The sequence below is a fragment of the Neoarius graeffei genome, chromosome 14 (assembly GCF_027579695.1).
Source record: "Neoarius graeffei isolate fNeoGra1 chromosome 14, fNeoGra1.pri, whole genome shotgun sequence".
NCBI lineage: Eukaryota > Metazoa > Chordata > Actinopteri > Siluriformes > Ariidae > Neoarius > Neoarius graeffei.
In genome coordinates, this window is record NC_083582.1 from 45,313,143 (window position 1) to 45,336,342 (window position 23,200).

Here is a 23,200-nt window from a genome sequence, read left to right on the forward strand (position 1 = left end):
AGTTATGTGGGGGTGGCACGGTGGTGTAGTGGTTAGCGCTGTCACCTCACAGCAAGAATGTCCTGGGTTCAAGCCCCGTGGCTGGCGAGGGCCTTTCTGTGTGGAGTTTGCATGTTGTCTGCGTGGGTTTCCTCTGGGTGCTCTGGTTTCCCCCAAAGACATGTAGGTTAGGTTAACTGGTGACTCTAAATTGACCGTAGGTGTGAATGTGAGTGTGAATGGTTGTCTGTGTCTATGTGTCAGCCCTGTGATGACCTGGTGACTTGTCCAAGGTGTACCCTGCTTTTCGCCCGTAGTCAGCTGGGATAGGCTCCTGCGACCCTGTAGAACAGGATAAAGCGGCTAGAGATAATGAGATGAGATGAAGTTACGTAGGATAGAAGTATGGAAGTATCATTCCTTCCATCCACTTTCTATATTTTCACTTATCCATCAGGGTTACAGGTGAGCTGAGGCCAATCCCAGCTGATGTCAGGCGAGAGGCAGGGTACACCCTGGACATTGTGCCAATCTATTGCAGGGCTAACACAGAGACGAACATAACATAACATTCATGCATACACTCACCCATATGGGCAATGGCTTTGGACTGTGGATAGAAACCGGAGCACCTGAAGGAAACCCACGCAGAAACAGGGAGAATATGCATATACTCCACACAGAAAGGCCCCTGTCGGCTACAAGGTTCGAAGCTAAAACCTTCTTGCTTGCCACCACTGCACCAACATGACATCACATTGTATGTCATAATAATGAGAATGTATCTCATAAATATGACTTTGTATCTCATAATTATAAGATACTGTGTCACAATTATTACTTATTATGTCATAATAATGACATCTCATCATCTCTAGCCACTTTATCCTGTTCTACAGGGTCGCAGGCAAGCTGGAGCCTATCCCAGCTGACTACGGGCGAAAGGCGGGGTACACCCTGGACAAGTCGCCAGGTCATCACAGGGCTGACACATAGGCACAGACAACCATTCACACTCACACTCACACCTACGGTCAATTTAGAGTCACCAGTTAACCTAACCTGTATGTCTTTGGACTGTGGGGGAAACCGGAGCACCCGGAGGAAACCCATGCAGACACGGGGAGAACATGCAAACTCCACACAGAAAGGCCCTCGCTGGCCACGGGGCTTGAACCCGGACCTTCTTGCTGTGAGGCAACAGCGCTAACCACTACACCACCGTGCCGCCATAATAATAATGACATACTATCGAATAATAATGAGAATATTTTCTAAAAGCTATGACTTACTATCTCATTATTATGAGAAATTAAGTCATAATTACAAGATACTGCATCATTATTATGATGTAGGAAGTCATTATGTGGTGCTAAGTCATTATTTGAGATAGAAAGTCATAATTATGAGAAGTAAGTCACAGATGGCCTGCTCATTATTATTGTGGCAGAAACAGGCTACCATACTGAACATCCATCCACCCGTCCATTACCTGTAGCCTCTTATCCTGTTCTACAGGGTCGCAGGCAAGCTGGAGCCTATCCCAGCTGACTATGTGCGAGAGGCGGGGTACACCCTGGACAAGTCACCAGGTCATCACAGGGCTGACACAGAGACAAACAACCATTCACACTCACACTCACACCTATGGTCAATTTAGAGCCACCAATTAACCTAACCTGCATGTCTTTGGGGGGGAAACTGGAGCACCTGGAGGAAACCCACATAGACAGAACATGCAAACTCCACACAGAAAGACCCTCACCAGCTGCTGGGCTCAAACCCAGAACCTTCTTGCTGTGAGGCGATAGTGCTAACCACCACACCACCGTGCCGCCCTCCATACTGAACAGATGAAACATATTTTAAATTTAATGTAAGGAGTATACACATACTTCTTTGTATATTTGCCTTTTGTCTGTTGTTGAGTCTCTATTAAACAAGACATATGAGCAGTTTGCTAATCATACCAGAGAGGTTTAAAAAAAAAAAAACTCTGAATGTCTCAAGCTCTGTGACTATTTTCTGGTTTGATGATCTGCCTTCAGCTAAAATGTACATAAACACGTGATTGTATAAGCTGCAGCATAGGATCTGTTTATCGGACATGTATCATTTCTGTTTCAGTTTTTTTTTCTTGTACTCGGTTTGGTCCACTAAAATATTTTACTGGGTCTACATCTGGTCTGCCACTTGAAGACCCCTGCTCTAAATCCAAATAACACCACCTGACTCTATATCACTCTACACACAGTATATTACCAACAGATCTAGCCTGGGCGGCAAGGTGGTGTAGTGGTTAGCGCTGTCACCTCACAGCAAGAAGGTCCGGGTTCGAGCCCCGTGGCCGATGATGGCCTTTCTGTGCGGAGTTTGCATGTTCTCCCCGTATCCGCGTGGGTTTCCTCCGGGTGCTCCGGTTTCCCCCACAGTCCAAAGACATGCACGTTAGGTTAACTGGTGACTCTAAATTGACCGTGAATGTGAGTGTGAATGGTTGTCTGTGTCTATGTGTCAGCCCTGTGATGACCTGGCGACTTGTCCAGGGTGTACCCCGCCTTTCGCCCGTAGTCAGCTGGGATAGGCTTCAACTTGCCTGCGACCCTGTAGAACAGGATAAAATGGCTAGAGATGATGAGATGAGATGAGATCTAGCCTGGCAACTATCTGTGATCATACAACTGCTGTTATATGTTCACAAACTGCCCAACTAATTTTATATATAATTGAACACATTATCAGGATTATATTTTTGGTTGTACAGTGCCCTCCACAATTATTGGAACCCCTTGTAAAGATTAGTTTAAAAAAAAGTGTTGGGTGGAAAAACTTTTGGTGAAGTTGCTGCATCTCATCATCTCTAGCCACTTTATCCTGTTCTACAGGGTCGCAGGCAAGCTGGAGTCTATCCCAGCTGACTACGGGCGAAAGGTGGGGTACACCCTGGACAAGTCGCCAGGTCATCAGAGGGCTGACACATAGACACAGACAACCATTCACACTCACATTCACACCTACGGTTAATTTAGAGTCACCAGTTAACCTAACCTGCATGTCTTTGGACTGTGGAGGAAACCCACGTGGACACAGGCAGAACATGCAAACTCCACACAAAAAGGCCCTCGCTGGCCACGGGGCTCGAACCCGGACCTTATTGCTGTGAGGCGACAGCGCTAACCACTACACCACCGTGCCGCCTATATAACTCCATCTCATACTGAAAAAATGAGAAAAATCTAACCTTTAATTGAAATAAATTTATTCTGAGAAAAACAAATCTCTTATCAAGAAATAATTATTTTCAACAAAAACACATATGCCACTATTATTGGCACCCCTGCATTTAATACTTTGTATAACCTTCCTTTGCCAGTAAAACAGTACTGAGTCTCTCCTATAACATTTTATAAGGTTGGAGATACAGAGCAGGGCATCTGAGACCATTCCTCTTTATACAATCTCTCCAGATCATTTAGAGTCCTCAGCCCTCTCTTGTACACTCTCCTCTTCAGCTCAGCCCACAGGTTTTCAATGGGGTTCAGGTCAGGGGACTGAGATGGCTATAGCAGAAGCTTGATTCTGTGGTCAGCGAACCATTTTTGTGTTGATTTGGACATATGCTTCAGATTGTTGTCCTGCTCGAAGATCCAGTGACGACCCAGTTTTAGTTTCCTGGCAGAAGCAGCCAGATTTTGATTTAAAATATCCTGGTAATTCATGGAGTCCATGATGCCATGTACCCTAACAAGGATTCCAGGGCCTTTGGAGGAAAACACCCCCAAAATAATCACAGAACTTCCACCATATTTTACAGTCAGGATTGGGTTCTTTTCATTATAGCCATCTTTCTATTTATATCAAACCCACCTTGAGTGTTTATTGCCAAAAAAAAACCCATTCCATTTTTGTTCCATCAGACCATAGAACACGGTTCCAGTCAAAGTTGTAGTAGTGTTTAGCAAACTTCAGCCACTTATGTTTGTGGTTAACTGACAGAAAAGGCTTTTTTTCTGGCATACCTTCTATAATCTGTTGGCATGGAAGTAGTGTCTGATGGTGGTTTTAGAGACTTGGAAACTCCCAAGATTTTACTTTTTCTTGTTTTTTTTTTGTGCCTCTCTTACTAGCCTTCTCACAGTACGGCGAGGCAAAATAAACTTGGGTCCTATTCCAGGTGAGTTTGTAACAGTTCTAGTTGCTGTCCACTTTTTTTTTAATTGCTCTAACAGTAGAAATGGACATTTTCAAGTGAGTAGCTATTTTTTATTACCATTCCCTGACTTATGAAGGTTAACACACTTCTCCCTCATTTGGTTTGTGTGTTCTCTTATCTTTCCCATATTGATGGAATTTGGCCTCTGTGTCATCTCATATTTGTACCCCAGTTAATCAAGAAGTTATGGATTACGGTTATGGATTAAGTTCCTACACACTCCAGTCAACTCAAAAAATGCCCAATTTAAATGGGAAACATGCTTCAGTTACATTGTTTTCATTCTAATTTCCAGGAATAATAATAATAATAATAATAATAATAATAATAATAATAATAATAATAATAATATGGATCTAAATTGACCGTAGGTGTGAATGTGAGTGTGAATGGTTGTTTGTCTCTGTGTCAGCCCTGCAATAACCTGGCGACTTGTCCAGGGTGTACCCCGCCTCTCGTACCCTGACTCTCATAGTCACCTGGGATAGGCTCCAGCTTGCCTGTGACCCTGTAGAACAGGATAAGCGGCTACAGATAATGGATGGATGGATGCTAATAATAATAATACGGTGGTGTAGTGGTTAGCACTGTTGCCTCACAGCAAGAAGGTCCTGGGTTCGAGCCCAGCGGCCGACAAGGGCCTTTCCGTGTGGAGTTTGCATGTTCTCCCCATGTCTGCGTGGGTTTCCTCTGGGTGCTCCGGTTTCCCCCACAGTCCAAAGACATGTAGGTTAGGCTAATTGGTGGCTCTAAATTGACCGTAGGTGTGAATGTGAGTGTGAATGGTTGTCTGTGTCTTATGTGTCAGCCCTGTGATGACCTGGTGACTTGTTCAGGGTGTACCCTGCTTCTCACCCATAGTCAGCTGGGATAGGCTCCACCTTCCCTGCAACCCTGTAGGACAGGATAAGCAGCTACAGATGATGGATGGATAATAATAATAATGGCACATTTTGTTGAAAATTATTTATTGATGAGGAATTTGTTTTTCTCTGAATAAATTTATTTCAATTAAAGCTTAGATTTTTTTTTCAGTTTGTTCAGCATGAGATGAAGCTACTTCACCAAAATATGCATTTTTTCGAGCCCTTTTTACTAATCTTTACAAGGGGTGCCAATAATTGTGGAGGGCACTGTAAATGAATATCATATTTAGCACATTTCTTTAAAAAAAATGGTATTTTCATATTCACTTGCCATCCCATGTTCATGTTCACTTTACTGTATTCTCAAGTAAAATACATTCTTTAAACAGTAGATGGCAACATATGATCTTGTATTATCAGTTGATCTGTAGACAGATGGACCCTTGTGCCTTTGGTTTTCCACACTGTATGGGTATATTTGGAAGATTTTAGAGTAACGCTGGGTGCAAGACAGAAGACTTTACCCTGGATAGAACATCAGTCCATCACAGGGCACCATGCACTCACACATTCACACCTTGGGACAATCTAGTGTAACCAGTCTGACTAGTTACATGTTTTTGGACAGTGGGAAGAAACCAGAGGTTCCAGTGTAAACCCATATGAACATGAGGACTCCTCATGTTCATATGGGTTTACACTGGAACCTCTGGTTTCTTCCCACTGTCCAAAAACATGTAACTAGTCAGACTGGCTACACTAGATTGTTTGATCATGATATCAGGGTACTGTCTATGTGGAGTTTCTCATATTCTCCACATAGACAGTACCCCGATATCATGATCAAACCAGGACCTTTGAACTGGGAGGCGGAATACTGAAGAATAATACAGTAGTTAGTCTATAGCTAGGTTATATGGCCTATGTAGCTAATCAACCTGTAAAAAAACTTTTATGCATATGTTTTGTTGTAATTTCTCCCTCAGTTCTCAATTCCTTTATCAAATAGACTCCTGCTTAATTTCACCGACCAACATCCATTCATTTTCTATACTGCTTATCCACTGTGGGACACAGGGGAAGCTGGAGCCAATCCCAGCTGACACTGGGTGAGAGCCAGGGTACACCCTGGACAAGCCAACAGTCTAGTGTGGAACTAACACAGAAAGACACACACCCATTCACACACACCTATGGGCAATTTAGAGTAGCCAGTTGACCTAATCCACATGTCTTTGGACTGCTGGATGAAACTGAAACACCCTGAGGAAACCAACATGCAAACTCCACACAGATAAGCCCCAGCTGACCAGCAGGTTCAAACCCAGATCCTGCTTGCTGTGAGGCAATAATAATAACCATTTACTGCATGAGTAGTACATTTATTAAAATGTGTTACATGACTTGCCTCACAGCAAGAAGATCCTGGGTTCGAGCCCAGAGGCTGGCAAGGGCCTTTCTGTGTGGAGTTTGCATGTGTCTGCGTGGGTTTCCACTGGGTACTCCGGTTTCCCCAAAGTCCAAAGGCATGCAGGTTAGGCTAACTGGTGGCTCTAAATTGACTGTGAATATGAGTGTGAATGGTTGTTTGTCTCTATGTGTCAGCCTTGCGATGACCTGGCAACTTGTCCAAGGTGTACCCCACCTCTCACCTATAGTCAGCTGGGATAGGCTCAAGCTTGCCTGTGACCCTGTCGGACAGGATAAGCAGCTAAAGATAATGGATGGATGGATGGATGGATGGATGGATGGATGGATGGATAACATGTGGCTTGGCGGAGGTATGTTCTCCACCAAGTGTCAAGTCAAGTTTGTTTGTATAGCGCTTTTAACCATAGACGCTGTCCCACAACAGCTCTACAGAATCTGAATGACCCAAGACATGAGCCAATTTTATCCCTAATCTATCCCCAATGAGCGCAACAGTGGCAAGGAAAAACTCCCCCAGACGACACGAGGAAGAAACCTTGAGAGGAACCAGACCCAAAAGGGAACCCATCCCCACCTGGACAACAGACAACATGACCACAACATCAACAGTTTCAACATGAAGTCAGTTTCGTCGACGCCACAACTCTTCACTAATGGAAACTTGAGTGCAAAACCGTTCACGACAACCACAGTCCCAAAGCCAGCAAACCAACCGCAGTCCTCAGCCACAAAAGCACCACTCTACAGTAGGGTGGTCCCGAAATGTATGGGAAAATTTTTTTTTACCAAAACATTCCAACCACCCTACCATTTTTTTACATAGGCTAAAAGAAGGCAACAAGCAAAATTTCAGAAAAATTGGTTAATATTTAGAGGTGCCACACGAGGTTGCAAACCAGGTTAAGCCATTAACATTAGTTGGTGCGTAGACTGTTGCAGAGAAGATCTCAAACCCCCAAAAAGTCACAGTTCTAGAGGGAATATGCCACTTCTATGAAAAAGAAGAGGCAGGAAGAGTTTATAGACTGATAGAAGGTTAACTTTCATGCACTAAGGGGTTCTTAAACAATGAGCACTGATCGTAATATGCTGATGAAGTTGTGAATGTTTTTTCTTTCTATGTTTTTCAGATGGCTAGCAACAGTAATACAAGTAGTACCGGTGGTGCAAAGCACAAAACCAGAAAGGACAATTATGTTTGGTTAATTGGTCCCACTTCCAAGGAACTGTCCGGGAGAAAGCTTCCTTCTGCTAGGGAAGTCCTTAGTGTGTTCTTTTATCTCCACAAGATACCATAATACCGAAGGGTTTAGAAAATCACAGACAAGTAATAGCTATTGTTACTTTGAACACAGGAAGTTATATTACTGTATTGTTTGTATTAATATGAAACAGTTAATAAGCCACATTATTTTATATTGTGTCTTGAGTGAAAACTTTAATGGCTTTGTGGCACCTCTAAACATTGTTCAATCTTAACCAAATTTTGCACAATAACTTCTTTTAGGCAATGTCTCATCTCATCTCATTATCTCTAGCCGCTTTATCCTTCTACAGGGTCGCAGGCAAGCTGGAGCCTATCCCAGCTGACTACGGGCGAAAGGCGGAGTACACCCTGGACAAGTCGCCAGGTCATCACAGGGCTGACACATAGACACAGACAACCATTCACACCTACGGTCAGTTAACCTAACCTGCATGTCTTTGGACTGTGGGGGAAACCGGAGCACCCGGAGGAAACCCACGAGGACACGGGGAGAACATGCAAACTTCACACAGAAAGGCCCTCGCCGGCCGCGGGGCTCGAACCCGGACCTTCTTGCTGTGAGGCGACAGCGCTAACCACTACACCACCGTGCCGCCCTTCTTTTAGGCAATGTTAAAAAAAAAAAGTAAGGTGGTCGTAACAAAATCCTAAAAAAAAAAAAATTTGGGACCACCCTACTCTACAGTAAGTGTCCAGAGTGTCTTCCAAGTGTGACTTTCAACTGTCCATATGGGGCCGTCCTCCACAGGAGCCCTTCTCATCTTTATTGTATTTTAACGAGACTTGGTGTCTCTAATGTAACACCTGGCTTGTAGAGCACAGACTAAATTTTGATTGTCAGATGTAAAAGTGCTCGTATACTATCAAGCACATTGAGATTCTTGGCTAGAAAAGCAGGTTGTTAGGTTTAAACGCATCGCAGCAAGCGATCGAGTGAGATGCCTTCACTATATGGCATTATTCCTTCTCAGGCCACGCCTCCGCTCCGCTTAACGTCCAATCACAGAGCAGAATTCAAACAAGGATGTAAATTTTGGGGCTCGCGCCACGGGTACACTGTCATCGATCGCCGCAGTGTGTGTGTGTGTGTGTGTGTGTGTGTGGGGGGGGGGGGGGGGGGGGGGTCAGTGTGATTGTACTACAGCAGTGCAGTGGAGGTTCGCAGAGGACACACACACACACACACACACCGCACCAGACTGGACCCGAGTCAAGCAAGAGACAGGACACAGCTCATTCATGCAATACAAACATAAAGAAAAGGAAAGGAAAGAAAAGTGCGTGAAATAATAATAAGAAGAAGAGAAGAAGAAAGGAGTGCTTTGATCAAGACGAGGATGCAGTGTAAAGATATGGACCGGAGATGAGCTTAAAATGTGCAGCTCCTTCAGCATTTGATTTGATCCTATCCGGGCTGGGGGTGTGAAGCAGGCTGTCTGTTCATCCAAAGTCATGAAGCAGTAGCTCCAGTGTGAGGTGCGCAAATATCCTGACAAAAACTTCAGCGCTACTTTTTAATTTTTTTTTCCAAAACAAAACAATAATAACCATAAATAAAAAGAAACACTGTCGCTCACTATGTCAGCCATCAGAAGGAAATTCGGTGAGGAATACCAGGTAGTGAACACAACCCGAGCTGCGTCTTTCCCAGCGCCGGCCAGGCGCAAGCGGCAGCGCTTCGTGGAGAAGAACGGGCGCTGTAACGTGCAGCACGGCAACCTGGGCGGCGAGACGAGCCGCTACCTCTCGGACCTGTTCACCACGCTGGTGGACCTGAAGTGGCGCTGGAACCTGCTCATCTTCCTGCTCACCTATACGGTCGCGTGGCTCGTCATGGCATCCATGTGGTGGTTGATCGCATACGCACGTGGAGACCTCGGACGCGGCCACGACCCCGAGTACACACCGTGCGTGGCCAACGTGTACAACTTCCCCTCCGCCTTCCTCTTCTTCATCGAAACCGAGGCCACTATCGGCTACGGCTATCGCTACATTACAGAGAAGTGCCCCGAGGGCATCATCCTCTTCCTGTTCCAGTCGCTGCTCGGCTCCATCGTGGACGCCTTCCTCATCGGCTGCATGTTCATCAAGATGTCGCAGCCGAAGAAGCGCGCCGAGACGCTCATGTTCAGCCAGGACGCCGTGATCTCACAGCGGGACGGCAAACTGTGCCTCATGTTCCGCGTGGGGAACCTCAGGAACAGCCACATGGTGTCGGCTCAGATCAGGTGCAAGCTCATCAAGGTAACCCAGTCTCCTGATACATGCCATATGTAGCCCATCTCTGGAAGACACTTGGAAAAAAGAAGTGACATACGGTAGTAACTGTCATAATTATGAGAATATATCTCACAGTTATAACTTTGAGATATTGTGTCATAATAATGAATTACTATTTCATAATAATAACGTTTCCTCTAGGGCAGCACAGTGGTGTAGTGGTTAGCACTGTCACCTCACAGCAAGAAGGTCCTGGGTTCGAGCCCAGCGGCCAGCGAGGGCTCTTCTGTACGGAGTTTGCATGTTCTCCCCATGTCTGCATGGGTTTCTGTCGGGTGCTCCGATTTCCCCCACAGTCCAAAGGCATGCAGGTTAGGTTAATTGGTGACTCTAAATTGACCGTAGGTGTGAATGGTTGTTTGTCTCTGTGTCAGTCCTGTGATGACCTGGCGACTTGTCCAGGGTGTACCCTGCCTCTCACCCATAGTCAGTTGGGATAGGCTCCAGCTTGCCTGCAACCCTGTAGAACAGGATAAGCGGCTACAGATAATAGATGGATGGAACACTTCCTCTAAATTAGGACTTCACACCTGTCTCATTATTGTGGTGGCAGAAACAGGCTTCCATAGGGACAACACAAGGCAAAAGTTTTGACACACTTTCTAATTCAGTGTTTATTTATTTATTTATTTATTTATTTTTATTAATTAAAAGACACTTCAGGCATGGTAGTGTAGTGAGTGGTTAGCACTGTCACCTCACAGCAAGAAGGTTCTGGGTTTGAACCCAGCAGCCGACGCTGGCCTTTCTGTGTGGAGTTTGCATGTTCTCCCCATGTCCGCGTGGGTTTCCTCCCACAGTCCAAAGATATGCAGGTTAGGTTAATTGGTGACTCTAAATTGACCGTGAATGGTTGTTTGTGTCTCTATGTGTGTGTCAGCCCTGCGATGAGCTGGCGACTTGTCCAGGGTGTACCCTGCCTCTCGCCTATGGTCAGCTGGGATAGGCTCCAGCTTGCCCCCCGCGACCCCGCACAGGATAAGCAGTTACAGATAAAACAAACAAACAAACAAAAGACACTTCATGTCTTAAAGTAATGATGGATTTAGTGAGTGTCTTTACTTAGTCGAGCTGTTTTTGAGATAATATGGATTACTACAGTTGTAGAATAGGGCTATTTACTGTATTGTTATTATTTACTATTGACTGCCAAACCCTGGTGAAAAATAAATGTGGTAAGTGTACTAAAATTTAGCATACTTTTGTGTACTTGAAGCCACATTAATCATCAATATACTTCAAGTGTGTTTATGATTAGTTAACTTGAGGCATGCTATTTTGGAACAACTAATTTTGTACTAAATATATTTTAATTGTAATTAAATTGTCGAAAAGTGCAACTTGAAGTGTATTTAGTGTACTTTTATGTGCTAAATTACACATAACTTTCACTTAAAGTATATTTTAGTATAATACATTTCTATAAAGTGTAATATAGTCTAATTATTTTAAAGTGTGTTAAAAGTGTTAGCGTGAAAGTGTGATGTTAGTATACTTTTTATATATTTACAAAAAGTACAATTTGTGTAGGCGGCACGGTGGTGTAGTGGTTAGCGCTGTTGCCTCACAGCAAGAAGGTCCTGGGTTCGAGCCCCGGGGCTGGCGAGGGCCTTTCTGTGTGGAGTTTGCATGTTCTCCCCGTGTCCGCGTGGGTTTCCTCTGGGTGCTCTGGTTTCCCCCACAGTCCAAAGACATGCAGGTTAGGTTAACTGGTGACTCTAAATTGACCGTAGGTGTGAGTGTGAATGGTTGTCTGTGTCTATGTGTCAGCCCTGTGATGACCTGGCGACTTGTCCAGGGTGTACCCCGCCTTTCGCCCGTAGTCAGCTGGGATAGGCTCCAGCTTGCCTGCGACCCTGTAGAAGGATAAAGCGGCTACAGATAATGAGATGAGATGAGACAATTTGTGTAAGTACATTTTCAATATACTATTGAAAATATGAATATACTTTAAATACAATAAAGTACATTTATTTTTCACCAGGGAATACATTAAGAAGGCGAGAAATTGCACTAATTAACTTTTGACGAGGCATAACTGTTCACTGAAAAGCATTCTGGGTGACTACCTCATGAAGCTGGTAAAGATAATGCCAGTGTGTGCAAAGTGTCATCAAGGTAAACGCTGGCTACTTTGAAGAATCAAAAATATGAAACATATTTTTTTAAACACTTTTTTTGTTTACCACATAATACCGTACATGTTCCAGATGTTATTTCAGAGTTTTGATGTCTTCAGTAGAAAATTGTCAAAATACAGAAAAATCTGTGAATGAGTAGGGGTGTCCAAACTTTGGCTAGTACTGTATTTGTCCTTATCTAACCAGACACAATGCAAAAATCCCCAAACTGCTCCAACAATTCTTTAATTATAGCTATGCCAGTGATTATGGGAAAATCACCACTGCTAAATTGGTAACTACACGTCAGACATGACTCTCCGTTACTCTCACACCTGATGTCGGCTATAAAAGTGCATGGAAAGTGAAGAAAGTAGTTGAATAAAAATCTATTACTCAGTATTATAGCTTTAAGCACTGAAGATGGTAGGTGTAACTGTTGTCACATATTGTACCTTATGTAAATCAGCATCCTCACATTTATAATAACTGTAGCATGGAGCAGTGAGGAGAGCAGCTGTATTGGTGGCTCACATCCCACATTCTGTGAGTCAGCTCCCTGTGGACACAACACAATGCCCTCTTTAATTCATTTAGGAGCTGGGAACCTGAGCAATAGTCACACAGGCATGGAATAACTTATAAAGTGTACTCATCAAGGAAAGTTTATTTATGATATATACTAATGCAACAAACACAAATCATATATCATAATATAATCAGGTTAAGTTTATTTTTATAACGCTTTTAACAATAGACATTGTTGAAAAGCAGCTTTACAGAAAATTAAAGACTTTAAACATGAGCTCATTTTATCCGTAATTTATGCTCAATTTATCGCCTGTGGCGACGGTAGCAAGGAAAAACTCCCTCAGACGACATGAGGAAGAAAGCTCGAGAGGAACCAGACTCAAAAGGGAACCGATCCTCATTTGGGTGATAACAGATAGTGTGATTATAAATAACTTACTTCTATAACAGTGTCCTATATAGTCACAAAATATAATTGTGAAACCAGGAAAATCATTATAGTTCTAACATGAAGTCTGCTTTGTTGAAGTTATAAATTGTTCACTGATTGAAACTTCAGTGCAAAACTGTTCATGACAACTGCAGTCCTAAAGTTAGCAAGTCAACTGAAGTCCTCAGACTTAAAAGCATTACTGTAAGTGTCCAGAGCCATGTGAGGAGACTCCAGCCAAACGTAGGGCATCAGGATGGATCAGGCAGGTCCGAGGAGCAGAAGAGGTCAGCATCTCAGTCTCAGGATCGACATGTAACTCAGAGGAACAGACAGAGTGAAGCGGGGAGAGAAAGAGAGAAAGCACAGGTTGCTCAATGTCACCTAATGAGTAAGAACAGTATACGTTTTGCGCTGAGTGCAAGCAGGGACTCCAGCAAACCTAACTATGACAGCATAACTAAAAGAGGAGAGCCAGAAAGTAACACAGACATGAGGGAACCCTGGGACATGAAGCAGCCAGCCACTTCACCGTCAACAAACCCGAGTGAGCGAGTGAGTGGGGGCGACAGCATCCATACATCCCAGTTTACCAAAACATTCTATGCCTGAGGACCCTCCAGATCTACTCCTTTACTTAATAAAAACGATTAACAAAAGGCTTGACTTAACAGATATAATTAAACTGCATTTGTGTACTACCTTTTGATGAGTGTCCCTTATATTTTGTGTGTGCTCAGTCAAAGACCTTACTTATTTACTTATCCACATGGATACAAGAACGTTAAGAAACATGTAATCTAGAGCATTATAATATACTGTATTATTGAGCACAATAAGTAGGATTCCTCATGGAAATGCTGAGAATAGCATAGACGTGGACAATATAAGTGTGAATTTCTAGCTCATTGAAAGCAGGAGGGGTGGGACGGTGGTGTAGTGGTTAGCACTGTTGCCTCACAGCAAGAAGGTCCTGGGTTTGAGCCCAGCGGCCGGTGAGGGCCTTTCTGTGTGGAGTTTGCATGTTCTCCCCGTGTCCGCGTGGGTTTCCTCCGGGTGCTCCGGTTACCCCCAAAGACATGCAGGTTAGGTTAATTGGTGGCTCTAAATTGACCGTAGGTGTGAATGTGAGTGTGAATGGTTGTGTGTCTCTGTGTCAGCCCTGTGATAACCTGGCAACTTGTCCAGGGTGTACCCTGCCTCTCGCCCATAGTCAGCTGGGATAGGCTCCAGCTTGGCCGCAACCCTGTAGAACAGGATAAGCGGCTACAGATAATGGATGAATGGATGAAAGCAGGAGTGTTGAAGTAATCTTTACTTCGTCACCCGTGTCCAGATGGCGCAGTAAAAACCTAAATACGACTGTTCACCCTGCTGTTCACCTAGTCAACCACATGATTTCACTAAACTTTTGACTGTGACTGACATTTATTTAACAGGGAATTTTCACTGATGTGATTAGAATAGATGAACTGGAAGGAAGCTTATTATTAGGAGGAGGTTATTTGTCAACTATATGCATCTTTGTTGATAAGAAGAGCTCATGCTTGTCTACTTGCCTATAAGTGTCAATGATCGCAGCCCAATTGGATTATACTAAACAAATGAGCTTCACAAAGAAAGTGAATTTACGTGATAATCACATATATTATACGGAAACGAGTGTTTTACTGGGAAATATATCGCTTATATTTTTCATACGTGCTACATCCAGGACATGGAGAACCAAAACCGTGACATAAATCTCTATATATCACTTTTGAGGAAATCAATTAATTGTTCTGATAAATTTGGGTACTTTTTGTTTGTGAAAGTATCTATATAATAAAAAGAAAATCACATGTTGGCTTGAAGATATGAAGTTTATCTTCTCGTCTTGAAAAACTTGCATTTTTCACACAAAATACATTGCGGATCTGAGTGACATATTTAAATAATATTGGCTGGCGTTGAGTGGTATATCAGATATATTCCATTCAGCTAGCATGATATTGAACGAGTCGAAGACGAGTTCAGTATCATACTCACTGAATGGAATATATCTGATATACCACAAAAAAACATTATTATTATTATTATTATTATTATTATTATTATTATTATTATACATTCCTTTTGGGTGTTCAACATGTCTTTCTCTTTCAAAATTCTCTCAAACTCTTCTGTATTTAATGAACCAAACCTGGTAGTCATGTTTGTTTACAAATTGTCACAGTTGCTTGCAAGCGTGGAAGTTTTACGTCTCTGACATGTGACGTCATGTTGTCTTGAAAACCATGCAATATCGTAAACCATATTCAACGCTCATTCTCCATTGGGTAGAGAGACGTACAGTAATACACGTAGGATAAGCGATATGCTAACAATATTGCATGCTATCAAACCAAATGAATGAAACCTGCTAGAAGGGAATAGAATATATGTTTTTATTCCATCGAAAAAGTGTCCTGTATGTATAATAATTTCTGATATTTCACTCTGATGGCGTCAATCCCAGTGTTTTCCTGGTGACTCGATGCATGTTATCAAAATGACGAACCGGTTCAAAATTAAAATTCTTTTGATTAACTTGCATATTTTTTGTGGATGTGTCCATATAATATAAACATTATTACATGGTGCCGCGAATATATGAAGTTTATCTTCTCATGTTGAAAATATGTTCACCACTCGAAGATAAACTTCATATCTTCGCGTAACCATGTAATATCCTCTCTATATGCTTGGTACATACATTAGTCCTTAAGGGCAAAGATAAAGTACATGGATAGACCCAAAGCAATGATACTCTAAGCATTCATTTCACCCAAAACTTTGGAGTGGGTTCCATATATCTCAGCCACATCGGCGAGTTCCTCTGTTCTTGGCAAGCTATCAAAATGCCAGAGCTCTATACTTTAAGCCAAGCATGTGGATCATTATACCTTTGAAATATAGCCTAGAGGAACAGCTTGTGTGATTGGGAGGTAAAGATGTGCTACTTCAAGCCCTCAGTAGAAGTACATCTCAAGGTAACTCATGCTCATATGAAGTGTAAATGAAATAAATGACAACAACAATGACAATAAATACAATAAACTCTATGAATAGACAGGTCATGGCATTTAATATTCAGAAGTAGTTAGAATAAGTGAATGTAATATATACATGCTGTTAGAAGAATTGCTTGCTTGGCATATCTGCCTGCGGCTTTCTTTCTGCCATGCTTTCAGATTATTTTTTCATTAGACAGAGCTAGAGTGTGAACACTCACCATTATTCAAAAAAAAAGAAAAAAAACAGACTTCTTTAAAGAAAGAACACACGACCAGTTTAAGCGAGATGGTTCTCTGTTGGAAATTCTTTCATGACATCTTAATCCAGTTTTCACTGGAAGAGGGGATTAGAAGAATAGACGAGGAAGAGAAGAAAAAAGACAAGTGCAGGCTTGAAGGACAGATCAAGCAGGAGTATAATGTTCAGAGCAGGTGCGCGTGTGTGGAGGGGTGTACTTTGGGGTCTGGGGAAAGTAGAAAGTGATTGACAGCAGTGGATGAGAGCAGGTGCATTGCAGAGAAGGCCTGCTAACTTTAGGTTCTTCTCTCTCTCTCTCTCTCTCTCTCTCTCTCTCTCTCTCTCGGCTACAATCAACAGAGAACAATAGATTAGAGGTCTGAGTACCCACAGCAGTAGCAGCACATCATTGCACTAGATTATTGTGCAGAGTAAGCAATCTGGCCTGCCTCAGAGATTTACACACTTACTATCAATGAAGGTTTTTCCATTTGCTCTAACCTCATGTGTTGGCATTTGTCATTTACACCAATGACAGAAACAAGGGAGCCAAGTGTATAATGCATGACTGAATTTAATTAATGTAACTACAAAGTAGGAAGTGCCTTCACTACATTAGAATGATTTGACTTTTGTCAGAGGAATCACATTCTGTAGAGCCAGTTGGCCTTGGAAGTACATTTCCCATTTATTTTCTTCATAGGCACTGATTTTGAAGCAAATCATACAGTTATAATAAAAATCATACCCTCATGAGACTTATCACAGAAACAACTTTGAAAAATGGGAAAATGTCAACGGTACAGTCCTGTGTAGCATTGTGAATTACATCACCGAGCCGCATTTTCTCTAATGTTAGTATGTTTTCTTATTACAGTATGCATTATAGGTTTGTATACAAGCCATAGAGAGTTTATTTTATATGGTTATGGTATTATTGTTCATCTTTCCATTGTTTTAGGTTGGCTAATTTACTATTAATCTTTGTACTGCATTGGGGGATTAGTTTTTTTGGATGTGTTTATATATAAAAGTGAATCAGTGGAGACGGGTTGATATCATAAAGAACTCCAGAGGGACGCTAAACAATGGCATATGGAAAAAAGGTCTTATTGATAGCGTAAAGCCAAATAAAGAGCAGAGTGGAGGAAATGTGCAGCCTTCTACACATCTAGACATCTGTTCATATCTGATATATGGCTTGAGTGCCTAATCTTTTGAACAATTAAAAGATTCCTAGTAACCTGAACCCCATGTACAGTTTACAAATGAATGCATAGTGGACCTATGAATCTTATTTTATTAATGTTTGCTCTACTGTGCTATTGACAGGTAGCATATAAGTATATTCAAGCACTTAATTAGCATGTATTTATGTGAGTGTAGTATTGTGTACACGTTAGTATTCTGTCCACCTGACTTTTTCCCATAAATTAAAGATTATCGTGTATTAAATATAAACTGGTGTTGTTCTTTTTTCTATTAAAAAGCATTTATAAGACCAAATATGTTGTGATTTACCTGAAGATGTCTGTAGATATTGGGGGACATGAAATTGTGGGTGGGAAGCGTTGGAGAGATTAATGCCATGAGGTGGAAAAAGTTTTGCTTTAGCTAATTAAGCATTCATATCAGCATACAAGTACATTTCTCCCATAATATCAAATGGAAGGAAATGTATGGAATATAACAGCTTTTACATATGAGGCAATACAGTATTATATTAGATATCAGATAAATATTAAAATATAATTTCATATAACACGGTCCCAGTTACGGAAATGTGATGTTCAGAATACTTGGAAAAGTTTGGGACTTCAGGACTACTCTGTACAAATTCTGTCAAAGGAAATGCACTTTGGTTGGTAGTGAATTTTTACAGAACCCTACTGATCATCAGAGCCTCTATGAAATCAGACATTCCTGTAAGATGTATTGCAGAAAATGCCAAAATTGTGTCCAGAATACTGTTCTCTTACATTACCCCTGAAACATTACTTCTCGATCCCATTGTAGATTTTTCTTAACAATAGCTGTTGTGTGCTTCTATGGCAGTTTATAACACAGCAATAGCTTCTCACCATAATGACTTGAACACTCAAAACACTCAGTTTAGATGAAAACCTATTGACAAGCTGGGATGGATATCTGACTAGGTGATTGCTTATCTGACAAAAATGGCAGCTCACCCACAAGATAGTGCATCATGACATGGCCTGGCATTCCTAAACCTAAGAACAGCCTGGTAAGCCATGTCCTGGTGTGAGGTTTCACTTCAGACTCCCTCATACCAAAATGCATCACAATGGTTGATTAACAACTTATTTTATCTTATGCGAAAAATAGTGAGTTTGATTACTGATCTGGGGAAACACAAAAGCAGTTCAGTCTCCTGAAGACATTTCATTGAATTACAGAGCAAAACAAGCACATTTCATCTCTGAGAAAAAAAGTGAGTGATGCTAACATGTATTGCCATTACTGTTTCCACTGTTACAGCATCAGTGTCTCTCACTGGTCAGTCTTGCTTTAAAAACGTACTGCACACTTAAATGTATTTGAGCTGTAACTAAATTATATGACTGTACTGTGATAAAACATCAATCCTGGTGTTAATATTGACCATTTTTATCAAAATCAGAATTTTATGGGTTGAAAAAGGCTCAAAATGCCATACATTGGTTACAATCAATCTCAATCTGAACCTTGCAAGGCCGATGCTGATGTAGAATCGACTGTTTGGTACTTCTCTATGCCATGAATTTTTATTTTACAAAGAGTGTTAACGTCCACCTCCCCTAGCCCCGGCCCTTGAGTGGTGATCTGTGAAACCCTGCTCATTTTCAAATATATACTGATTGAGACTCACTGAGCAATTCCTGCCCCACACATTCATCCCCCCCAACTCTCAGCCCCTGGCCACTTTTTATCTCATCTCATCTCATTATCTCTAGCAGCTTTATCCTTCTACAGGGTCGCAGGCAAGCTGGAGCCTATCCCAGCTGACTACGGGCGAAAGGCGGGGTACACCCTGGACAAGTCGCCAGGTCATCACAGGGCTGACACATAGACACAGACAACCATTCACACTCACATTCACACCTACGGTCAATTTAGAGTCACCAGTTAACCTAACCTGCATGTCTTTGGACTGTGGGGGAAACCAGAGCACCCGGAGGAAACCCATGCGGACACGGGGAGAACATGCAAACTCCACACAGAAAGGCCCTCGCCGGCCACGGGGCTCGAACCCGGACCTTCTTGCTGTGAGGCGACAGCGCTAACCACTACACCACCGTGCCGTCCCCCACTTTTTATCATTTTTCAAAATTATGCAGTGGGTGAAGTTAGGCTTAGAGCTGAGGGTGAAGTTACACTTAAAGGATTGTGAGTAATCTAGCGGCTAACCTGAACTAAAAAAATAAAGTTGAAACTCATTGGCCGATGGCTTCTATTGTAGTGTCAACAGTTTACAAAGTAGTCTCTCATCCGAGTCATTTTTAACAGGTTTATGTGTTATTGCAGCAAATTAAATTCACTTGCTTGGCTAGAGACTTTCAATTCCAGGTCAGTGATGAAAAATCTCCCACTGCAACGACTGTCTCAGAAGTTTCCCTTCAGAGAAAGTGAGCCTAAGAAATGACCATTTCATTAATAGCAGACTCACAGTTTAAACATGACAAACAGACCCAGTGTAAATGAGAGATTACTAAAGAGAATTTATATTCACATCATTTCAAACTATAACAAGTATACTGTCAGTAATAAACCTTGCTTTAATGGCTATTGAGAAGGTGGAGAACCAAACCATTGAACAAATTTATTATTTAGCCATTGAGGAAATCATAAAATGGTAGCAATACAGAAACATGTTAAAGAAAACAACAGAGATATACACTCACTGAACACTTTATTTGAACACTATACTAAGGTAGGGCCTCTCTTTCCTCTCAAAACTGCCTCAATTCTTTATGGTATGGGTTCCATAAGATGTTGGAAACATTCATTTGAGTTCTGGTCCATGTTTACATGGCTGCATCACACAATTCCTGCAGATTTTTCTGGTGCACTTTCCTGCTGCGAATCTCCTGTTCTACCACATCCCAAAGGTGTTCATTGGATTCAGCTCTGGTGACTGGGAAGGCCACTGAAGAACATTGAACTCATTGCCATGTTCATGAAACCAGTTTGAAACGACTTTTGCTTTGTGACAAGGTGCATTATCATACTGGAAATAGCCATTAGAAGATGGATAAATTGTGGCCATGAAGAGATACACATAATCAGCAAGAAAACTCAAATAGGCTGTGGGATTAAAGTGATGATTGATTGATATTAACAGGCTCAAATTGTGCCAAGAAAACATTCCCCACACCATTATACCACCTCCACCAGCCTGGACTGTTGACACGAGGCAGGCTGGGTCCATGGATTCATGCTGTTGGTGCCAAATTCTGACCCTACCATCTGTGTGCCTCAGCAGTTTGGGTGAGCCCGTGCCCACTGCAGCCTCAGCTTTCTGTTCTTGGCTGACAGAAGTGGAACCCAATGTGGTCTTGTGCTGTTGTTGCCCATCTGCCTCAAGGATCGATATGTTGTATGTTCTGAGATGCTTTTCTACTCAGTAAAGTTGTACAGAGTGATTATCTGAGTTACTGTAGCCTTTCTGTCAGCTCAAACCAGTCTGGCCATTCTCCATTGACCTCTCTCATCAACAAGTCGTTTCCATCTGCAGAACTGCCACTCACTGGATGCTTCTTCTTTATTCCACCAATCTGAGTAAACTCTAGAGTCTTTTGTGAGTGAAGATCCCAGGAGATAAGCAGTTATAGAAATACTCTGGCACCACCAATCATGCCACAGTCAAAATCATTTAGAGCACATTTTTCCCCATTCTGATAGTTGCTGGCTTGCATCTGCATGATTTTATGCATTTCACTGTTGCCACACGATAGGTTGATTAGATGATCGCATGAATGAGTCAGTGTACAGGTGTTCCTAGTAAAATGTTCACTGAGTGTAGCTAAATACAAAACCCTCCTGTGGTTAGTGATGCAGAATCTTGGCTACAAAAATAATTTAGGAACTGGTTATGCAAATTAGGGTTGCTATTAGGAATTAAATCATACTTGAGTAGTTTGAAAAATAACAGTAGTCCACACAGATAAAATATACAGGTTTACATAAATCTGAAACACATCAGATGAGTCCTTCACATTCAGGGTTACTGGTATTACACTTTCCTTAACCAAACCTGAATATCTCTGTTTATTTTACAGCATTCGTGACTAGCAAAAGCAAACATGACTGAGTAAAGTAATACAGGGAAATAACAGAACATCAGAGGAAGAGTGGTCAGTGATGCTGTTAGACACACACACACACACACACACAAGCCCTGCTTTGCACATTCGGACAGAGATGTAGATAATCGTTGATACCCTGATGCCTTAAAGGCCGCAAACATTAAAAGCGGCTCAATCTCATCAATATGAACACTTTGATCCCCACTCCAGTGTACTCTACATATTATAGCATGTTGGCTTATCTATCAAAGTCCTTCCTGCACCGTACATGGCACATTTGGCAGCACCAATCTTCGTTTCGTAGCTCTCGGCCTCTCACCTATATTACATAGCTATAGGGTTACAGTGGGGGGCTAGTCCAATGGTAACCGCAAGAGTTTGACTCCCCACTCGCATCTGTATTGCAGCATGCCTTAGCAGATGGCAGTAGGCACCATTTTTATGATGGTCTTTGGTATGACCCAACCATGAGTAGAACTCATGATCTCCCAATCGAGAGGCAGACACGCTAACCACTAGGCCACTCACCTATCTACGTTCTAGCTAATCTCTGTTTTTACCATTTGGGTTCTCGGCCCTGACTCTAGCAAACATTAGCTCACTACCCAATCAAATTTCCACTGGCTTAGCTGTGCACCACAAACTCCTATAAAAATCTACATAAAGAAGATGGCCCAAATCTGGCCCACTTCTTTACAGCCAAAGCAGTGCAATAACAAAACCACATCTTGACCAGGAGTCAGCTCGAATAAGGATTATTATCAATGGAATGGTCTTCCACTAGCAATGTAATCATTAGCATTACTAATGCTTAATATAAACTGGTAATGCGCAGAAATCACTGTGTTATAACAAGAGAAATCCATTATGTAGTCTCCTAATGGAGTGTAAAATTAGGTGAGGTTTTTTTTTTAATGACTTGGAGCTGATATTATGCATACATGGTTTATTTATTATGTATATGTTCAGGCAATTTGAGGAAGGAGTGTTTGGTGTACGTCTTTATATATATATATATATCAGTGGCGACTGGTGGTCATAAAAATAGGGGAGGACAGTGAATGAATAGATAGGTGGATGGTTGAGAGAGAGAGAGAGAGAGAGAGAGAGGTTGGAAGTTGTGTGGGTGTTTACAACTGTTAGGGGATTTGTATATTTTTAAAGATAAGCTCTGTTAAAAATGGGGTTTTTTGTTACTGCAAGAAATAAAAGTAAAATGTTTTTGAGGACACATCAGCATGGGAAATACCATGTAGTGTAATGCTTGTTGAATGAGCTATGTGAGGTGTGAATGGGTCAAATTTAAAACAGTAATTCATTTAAAAAAGTAGTCAAGTCTCCTGGATGTCTGGGTGGCAAATTTGTCAATGACTTGCTCATACCACTGGGGATCTTGTTGAAGAGATTTAAGCATCCTCCTTTCAATTGACATGACTGCTAAACTTTTCAACCTCTCTTGTCCCATTGTGTTTCTGGTGAAGCTTTTTATGCGCTTCAGACATGA

The 23,200-nt window shown here is 42.0% G+C and overlaps 1 protein-coding gene across 1 annotated transcript in view; it reads left to right on the forward strand.

Moving 5' to 3' along the window:
* The first annotated feature begins 9,334 nt into the window (after nucleotides 1–9,334).
* The window catches only part of kcnj19b (potassium inwardly rectifying channel subfamily J member 19b), a 36,675-nt gene continuing 22,809 nt past the window's right edge, over nucleotides 9,335–23,200 (forward strand). The window contains exon 1 of the mRNA XM_060939777.1: nucleotides 9,335–10,000. Coding sequence (XP_060795760.1) covers nucleotides 9,335–10,000 — 666 coding nt within the window. The remainder of the gene's footprint in view (nucleotides 10,001–23,200) is intronic.